The sequence below is a fragment of the Pterocles gutturalis genome, unplaced genomic scaffold (genome assembly GCF_000699245.1).
Source record: "Pterocles gutturalis isolate BGI_N339 unplaced genomic scaffold, ASM69924v1 scaffold20253, whole genome shotgun sequence".
Taxonomy (NCBI): Eukaryota; Metazoa; Chordata; class Aves; order Pterocliformes; family Pteroclidae; genus Pterocles; species Pterocles gutturalis.
The window spans coordinates 37,074-45,740 of NW_010123528.1; the positions used below are offsets into that span (position 1 = coordinate 37,074).

The following is an 8,667-nucleotide window of genomic DNA, read 5'->3' on the forward strand; positions in this document are numbered from 1 at the left end:
TAATAACTAAACTACAATAATATTGAAAATAATGCTATATACAAATATACAAACGAGTGATACACAGTGATACTGCCCCCCCACCCGACGACCAAGGCTCAGCCTGTTCCTGACTAACGATCCTGGAGCAGGGAGAGTCCTGAAACCGCACTCACAGAACAGAGATAACAGTCTGAGTGTCCCAGACCGAGAGCTGACTGGGGTGGGGGGAAAAGGCCTTGGGAGAGCAACCACCTGGAGCGAGGTGACCCGGAGCAAAAGAGATCCGGAACCAAAAAGGGCCAGTCTTCTGGAGGGTCCTCACCTATACACTGGGCATGGCGTGTATGTTATGGAATAGATTATTGTCCACTCTGGGTCTCAGTCCCGAACCTAAGATCAAATCCTGGGCTAGTACCTGGGGCTGTGCTCCCTCCCAGCTTCTCATGTTTACAGACAGCCAGAGAATCTGAAAGACCTTGGCAGCCGCATAAACATCACTTCTTATCAGCTTTCTTCTGAGCACAAATCCAAAACACAGCCTCTTGCTAGCTATTAGGAAGAAAGTTAACTCTGTCTCAGCTTAACCCAGGACACCAGAAGAATGGTAATTTTTTGTACTTGCAAGCTAATGCTCTTTTAAAAACTGGTGGTGTAATCCATCCCAAGACTGGGTTGGTTGAATTCTAAGCTGGTGGTTTAATAAATATCAATAAGGAAATAGTTATTTTTGGCTATTAAAGATAATGTCTCTTCCTATAAATACTTTTGAATGAACTTATACAAGAAAGACACTCTTTTTAATAATCACCTGTACCTTTTTTGTTCTTAGGATAATGAGAGGCTTAATAATGGCACTGTTCAACGCAAGCTGAAGTATGAGGTAGGTCATAGTTTGTCAGAATTAAATGGTTGACTTAAATTATGACGTGCCCTGTAATTAAATTTTTTAATGTTTGTCTGCATAATTAGAATGTTGAATTCATAGCTAGATTAATGGCTAATAGAGACAGCAATGTATTTTGCCACCTGGAATTAAAAGTGATTTTTTTCATATTGGGCATAGCTTTTTCCTCATTTGAAAGGTGTGGTGTTATTGTGGATGTTATTTCCTTGTTTTGTCATGATTCTTAATTTGGAACAGTATCCCTTTCCTGATTTTTAGAGGATAAAAGTATTTAATGAGGAGAGATTGTCTGAATTCAGAATACCACTTCACATATTTAACTCACAATGAACTCACTACTGTGAGGGGGTCTATAATATTAGCAAGTAGCATCAGGCAAATTTGTCTATGTCATGAAGCATATATGTATTTTTAAACTGAGGCTTAGACCCTTCCCACTGTATTTGGTTGCCTAACCTTTGGTTGAACCATGGTTAATTACTTGTCTTGGTGAGTAAATCCTGAATACCTTTATGGATTTAAACCTTAATAGTAGGAGGGCTGCAACACCTCTAATTCGAACCTTTTTGGACATTTACACTGTAATTTTTAAACTGTTGGACTTTTTGTGAAATCTTGGATAGCATAAGATTACTTTTTTATGCATATGTGGAAAAATAATACAGGACGTACAAATTTCTGCATCACCCTTTGACTTTGCTGTGGTTTTCAAGTAAATATAAACCAAGTGAAATGGATACTGTACAATGGAAGAGCAGCGGTGGGCTGAGAAGATCAACAGTTCCTGAATCAGACCTCAATCGCTTCTGTTGGATTTTCTCTCGCTAATTTTGAGAGATTGTACAATGATTGTACCAATTTTGAATGATTATACAATCCTAATCAAAATCAATCCTCAATGTAAGAAATATTCAAATTGGAAGGTTTTGTAAAGACATTTCTATTTTCTTCTTTTGAAATTTTTGACAGAAAAGTCAACAGTGCCAGCCACATTATGGCTTTCCATTTATGTCTAAAGATCGCAATTGTGCTTCTGAGTTGCGTGAAGAAAATGCAGGAGTAAGAGACCATAAAAACCAGAAGAAATATACAGAGATGTGGGATTTATTTTCCAGTTCTGGAAGAATCTCCTCCCCTTTTACATCAGAGAAGGCATCTGAGAATGAAAAGAGTAATTCAGAACAGGAGAGCTTTGTTTGTCACCGTGACATTGAAAGTAGTTTAATTCACTCTAAAAATATTAATACTTTAAAGAATAAGAATGTTCCTTATCAGAATGTTTTATCTACTTCTTTACAAAGTCATGACTTAAGTAGTGTGGCTTATTCACTGTGCAAGGTTGAAAATTTCAATCATTTTGATGATAAAATAATTACTTCTCCAAATTGTGACGGCTTAAGAACTGAATCTGATTGTTTCCGCTTGAAACAGCTGTCTCCTGTAGGATCCTTAATAGGTACTAATGAGCAGGCTGGCTTTAACAGCGTATTGTGCCTTCTCTTTTCTCAGTCTAGTGTGGATTCTGAAATAATAACTTGTAAAGAAAACAGCCCATTTAAGACAGTGCACCCGACAATTGAAGACCAGTCTAGTAGTTCTCAGCTTCTAACACAAGAAGCCTCTGATTTGATTTCTTTTAAGCCAATAGTTTCTCATTTTGATGTGAGACCAGAACACGCTTATGGTTTGGGATATCTTTTCAGTAAGCTTTCCTGCTTTTACAAAGATACCAGTAGTCAACTGCTCAACAGTACGGTGGTTTCTAAACAAATTAAGGAGTTGGGACATTTGTGTGACAGAAGCAAGAGATGTGCACAAGCGGTATCATTAATAAAAAATCTACCATTTATAAGAAACTTGCAAGTAAATGTATTTGTCAAGTCAGATATGAATCAAGACATGTCCCACTCTACTGATGACGTCAAAGCTCAAACTGAAAATGCCATTCAGCCTGAATCCCTTGTGCAAGAGGCTGCCACAATGTGTGTAAGCACAGAGATCTCTGATGTCTATGCGAGAAAGCCCTCTGAAGGATTCACGTGCTGTTGTAAAAATGAAGAGCTGGAAAACAGTCTTGTGTTAAGACAGAAATTTGTGCGTTTTCCTCATGTGTTTTTGAAGCTTCAGGGCTGTTCCCTGGAAGAAGTGCTGGAATTTTTGACCTGTTCATTACCCCAAATTTGTATTAGAATGGAAGAGTTGAAAGGAATATATTGGCTTGCTGTTGGCAATTGCAGAAAGCCTGATCCGGAACCTGCTTGCTTGCTTTTGTTCAGCTCTGTTCTGTATGTTGTTGTTCCGTCAGTCGAACAAGATGTCTACCAGAGTTCCTTGGCAATGTTTCGTGAGGTTCCCATCATCATGATAAAGGAGATTCAAGTTGGATTTGCTGGACAGAGTATTAGTCTTCTGTGTTCTGCTGAAGATGGTTTACTCACAATATTTACCTATAACAAATATTTAACTCAAAGAATTTGCCATGATGTAATGAGTGTTTTGATTTCTACAATGGATGATGCTGTTTATTTAAATCACCAGCTCTTGAAAGATGATTTGATGCAGATTTCTCTTGATTGGACAACAGAAGTGAATGACTTAGTTTTTTCAAATGGGCTACGTTTGTCCTGTAAATTTAGAACTGAATTAGCTGATCTGGTGTATTTACTTCATGAAAATATGGGAAGTATTAAACCTTCTTTAGGTGACATTCATGTACTGCTGTATATCTCAGTGAAAGTAGACTGTGCTAAGCAAACTGTGTATAGAGCTCTTGTTCTTACGACTACTCATATAGGTCTTCTAAGGGAAAATAACATCTGTTATCATGCATCTAACTTTTTGGATGCTTCATGCCAGCGATCACAATTTGACAGCCTTCAGTTGTACAGTTTGAAAGATATCCAATGTGTACTTTTGCCAGACAAAGAGAATTTCACAGAAATTGAGCTTGTGTTTTCTAGAAGGAGTGTGGTTGGATCTGATTCAGGAATTGGTTTTTCTAAATACCGTGAAAAAGAAATAAATATTCAACTGACAGTCCTCCCATCAATTCTTCAAAGCAGTTTGCATATCCCTTCGGAAATCTGGAAATTAACATTCAGTTCAAGTGAAGAAGCCATTTGGCTAATTATGCATCTGACTAGGTGTTGAAATCCAAATGCGTTTCAATTCATTCAAAAAAAGGGGCTAATGAATATTGATAAAATCCTTTTTTTTTTTTTTTTTTTTTAAATATCAATAAGCAAAAGAGTCCTTTGAGCCTCTAAGGGGATACCCTAGGGTGTGTACACACATGTTAGCAAAAATCATTATTACTTGGGTGCTTACTTTTTGTGAGTCTCTAGTATGCTGCACATGCATACACTTGGGAAGGTTAGGAAATTAAATGTTTCTATCTCATGTGGTAGGTGGATCAAAACTATAATTACAGCTGTGTCTTCTGATCTACGTTTTGGCTGTTGTTTCCAGCTCCCTCAGTCTCCTGTCTGTCTTCATTAACATCTTCTCCATTCCTCCTTGATTGCCTTTTCCTTAATCCTGCTGAGTACCTTTGTTTTTCATGCTTGTCATTGTTTCATGCCCTTGATCTCAATATTTCAAAACATCTGCAATTTTTTTGTCTGAACTGTAAGGTGTGTTTGGGGTTCCTATGGTATATTCACTGTGCCTTCTTCATACTAAGGATGTTTATGGCTTTTATACTTAAAATTTTGGGAAGAATAGCATTGACAATTCTCTTTTGCTTTGGAGTTTTGCATTAAGGATTATTCCACTCTTGCATTAAAGTTTGTCACATGTGCAAAAGGAATTGTGTTTGGCTTATTCTAAGCTGTTGTTTGCTGAGATACCGGGGATTGATGGTTTTGCCACATCTCTTTTTCTCCTGGGTTTGCCCCCTTTGCCTAAAGTATAGGCTACATGAAAGCAGTGAAACAGAACAAGAAAAATGCAGAGAATGTCCAATACTCTTTCTAGTTTCCCCCGCCTCTTTTTCTTGCAGGGAAGCAATGCTTGGCTTTAAGACATTCCTATTTATTTTGTCGAAATAGTTAACTTCTATTACAGAATCACAGAATCACAGAATGTTAGAGATTGGAAGGGACCTCGAAAGATCATCTAGTCCAATCCCCCTGCCGGAGCAGGACACCTAGATCAGATCACACAAGAACGCATCCAGGCGGGCTTTGAATGTCTCCAGAGAAGGAGACTCCACAACCTCTCTGGGCAGCCTGTTCCAGTGCTCTGTCACCCTCACTGTAAAGAAGTTTTTCCTCATACTCAAGCGGAACCTCCTATGTTCCAGCTTGAACCCATTGCCCCTTGTCCTATCACTAGATGTCACAGAGAAGAGCCTGGCTCCATCCTCCTGACACTCACCCTTCACGTATTTATAAACATTAATTAGGTCACCCCTCAGTCTCCTCTTTTCCAGGCTAAAGAGACCCAGCTCCCTCAGCCTTTCCTCATAAGGGAGATGCTCCATTCCCTTCATCATCTTTGTGGCTCTGCGCTGGACTCTCTCCAGCAGTTCCCTGTCCCTCTTGAACTGAGGGGCCCAGAACTGGACACAATATTCCAGATGCGGTCTCACCAGGGCAGAGTAGAGGGGGAGGAGAACCTCTCTTGACCTACTGACCACCCCCCTTCTGATACACCCCAGGATGCCATTGGCCTTCTTGGCCACGAGGGCACAGTGCTGGCTCATGGTCATCCTGCTGTCCACCAGGACCCCCAGGTCCCTCTCCCCTACACTACTCTCCAACAGCTATTCCCCTGCAATGGAGTAAGTCTTTATATTCCCTTGATGTGTTTAAGGAAAATGTGGTGTGAAAATGAACCTGATTAAAGGGTGTAAACAGCTGTAGGTTGTGCTTTAAATAGCATTTTGGCCTTTGGTCGTGCTACCATACCTCTGGTAAGACAAATGTTTTGTGGTTTATAATCTGCATATATGTTTTTCATACTGTTAAATGGGTAGTTAGCAACTGGGGATACTGCCTGAAGGATGGAGTAAGTTTAACTCTAGAGTTCTCTCCTTGTAATGTGCTTTGCTTGTCTTTCCTCTTTTTCTGCTTGCCTACTAATGGGGTTGTTGATGTTGTGAGATTGCATCTCTTACACTCTCTTTAATATTCCATTCCAAGAAATAATGGAACTATTAAACATTAATAAAAGATTTCCATTAGCTGAGGCTTCCCTTTAGCTTAGGACGAGGTTATTCTTTACCTGTTAGCCCAGTCAGATGTTCAAATAATAAATAAGGTGTTGTCTCCCATCTTTTGTTTCTTTCCTTGTAAAGGGAGCTGAATATGTTTGAATCCTGTTGCTTAAATGTGCCATCTGCCTTGTTTGGCACAAAAAACAGTGGTATCTAATCTGAAATTCTAAATTCAGTAAGCATATTGCCAGTGGAGGTGCAGTCTTCTACTAGACAGAGTTAGACTTCAGTCTCTCCACTAGTACAAGAACATTTCCCATTTGTTCTTACCATATGTTAAGACAGGATAATGTACTTCACGTGGGTTTAAAAAAAAAATAAAAACTTGCATTGGATGGAGAAGTTGTGTCTGGAAGGATGAGCTCTGGTTTGGATAGAGAATGAACGGGTTTTTTTTAATCATAACAAAACCCTCTACTACCTTAAGGAAGTCCAAAGATGAGCAAAATGTCATGTTTTAAGCTGTGGTTTTTGGTTTTAACGAAAAAAGTATACACAAATATCTCACAGAACATAGGACAGACAGAGTAGTTATGACTTCGAGCATAACCTTGTGTCAGTCCAGTTGAAGAGTGGCTCCCTCATTGACATCAGTAAGGTATGTCTTCTGAGCCTTGCCAAAAGTTAACATTGAGTGACACTAGCTGGGAGGACTGTCTTAAGGCTGTTAAGTGACAGAAATATCTGCAAATAATTTATTTTCAGATTATAACCCAAAGTTAAATGTTTGTGCATGTTGTGTTCCAGATAACATTGTTTTCCTCTTTTGTGTTTGTTTTCAAACCTAACTTGATGAACATTCTGCACTTTTATGAAAAAATTACTTCACAGCAATATCTTTTATTCTACTGTAAATGAACCATAACATAATGTTTGACGTTTATGACTATCAAAGCATTATTTAATGTATTGGGGTGTGTTTTTTCACAGTACTTTGAGATTATTTTCCTCTCTCTCTATTAGCTCTTTGTAATAGTTCCCTGAAAATGGCTGTCAATAAATTACATGTTGACAGAGGTGGCTTTAAGAGTGACTTTTTGGCTTTATTGTTGTTTTAAAATACATTATATTGTTGTCAAGGCAATGAACTCTGCTTTCCCCCAAGGAAGGAATTGCTTACATTTCTAGGCGCCAGAAATGAGTTTTAGTTGAAAAGCCAGTAAGTTGGGGAGTGGTGAAAGAAGGGCAAAACAGAGAGGACAAAATATTTGTTCTGTAAACAGAAGTCACTAAAAATATTTTTCAATTCCAATGCAAACTTTTAAAATTTTGACTAAAAAAAATTAAGTTTGTAGAAAACACCTTGATAAAGTCAGTTAATTGGAACTAATATGTACTTTCTTTTTATTTTCTTTTTCACTACTCTTAATGCTAATATTAAGGTAAATGACATTGGCATTTATCATTGACTAGTAATGAAATAACAGCCTGCTCTTCTTGATAGCCAGGTGAGGATGCCAAAAAACTGTCTGTAATAAACAGCATTCAGAGAGACATTTACAAATGAGTTTCAAACTTTTCTCCACCTCCTATGCAGTATTGTGTAGTGGGAGTCTCCAAGAGTTGCTACAGAGAGACTAAGGATCAGCATGAGCCAGGTTCATGTGTGGGAATAGTGTTGGTTAAGACTGAAGAATTTTGACTCAGCAACATGTTGCTGGGGATTGTTGCTAAGGGATTGAAAATGAGTGTTGAGAATACAGTATCTATATAAGTGATGGATAGCATCACTAAATACAAATATATAACGTAACTTTAGAGTGATAATTTTTCAAACATTTTTGTTACAATTAACTTATATTTGTCATGGTGCTTCTGTTTTTTTAAGTACAAGTTCATTAAGCTTTTCAGACCAAATACATTCAATTGAGAAAGTGGAGGACTTCCTGAAAGGCAATTTCTGTACTTATTAACTGTAAATTCTTATGCTACTTTTGGACACACTCACTGCAAACCATTAATCTTTTCAGTTGCAAAAATACTTTGTTTTTGACATAGCTTCAGAGTTACAGATTCCATCTGGCTGTCAGTTAGAGGAATGTGCTTTCATTACAAATACCTTTTTAGGCTTTTTTTGTCAAGGCTGTGAAAATTTATGATATGTGAATATCCTGTTAATAAGATATGATAGAAAGAAAATAGTAGCAAACTGTTCTGACAGTGGATTACTGTGTTGTCTATACTTTTAAGTACAAACTCATAATTAAATAAAGTCTAAGATCTAGGCAGTTTTGGAATTTCCTCGATCCCCTGCAGCTTTGCATGATATTATAGAGAGGTTTGTTATATAAAGACATGCAAAAAATATGGCTGGCTGTGAAGGCTTGATTCAAATATTTATTTTTTTCACAGAGGGTTAATACAAAGTCTTCTGCTTTCCCTTATTTTTGGTATCTAAGCTGAAAATTCCTTTCAGACAATAAGCTGTGTTTCTGAAGGTGCTTTGCCTCAATTTTGTCATGCATAACACAGTGGTAGGGCTTGCTTATAAAAGGAGATGCAATTTGTTTGCAAGTTATTCCTTAATTTTTGAAATAATTTCTGCTTCCTTCATGCTCTCTTT

The 8,667-nt window shown here is 37.8% G+C and overlaps 1 protein-coding gene across 1 annotated transcript in view; it reads left to right on the plus strand.

Moving 5' to 3' along the window:
• The window catches only part of KIF16B (kinesin family member 16B), a gene marked incomplete at both ends in the record, with an annotated part of 40,010 nt that overhangs the window by 22,705 nt on the left and 8,638 nt on the right, over positions 1-8,667 (plus strand). Inside the window, one exon of the mRNA XM_010077950.1 lies at positions 812-862. Within this exon, the coding sequence (XP_010076252.1) occupies positions 812-862 (51 nt within the window). The remainder of the gene's footprint in view (positions 1-811; positions 863-8,667) is intronic.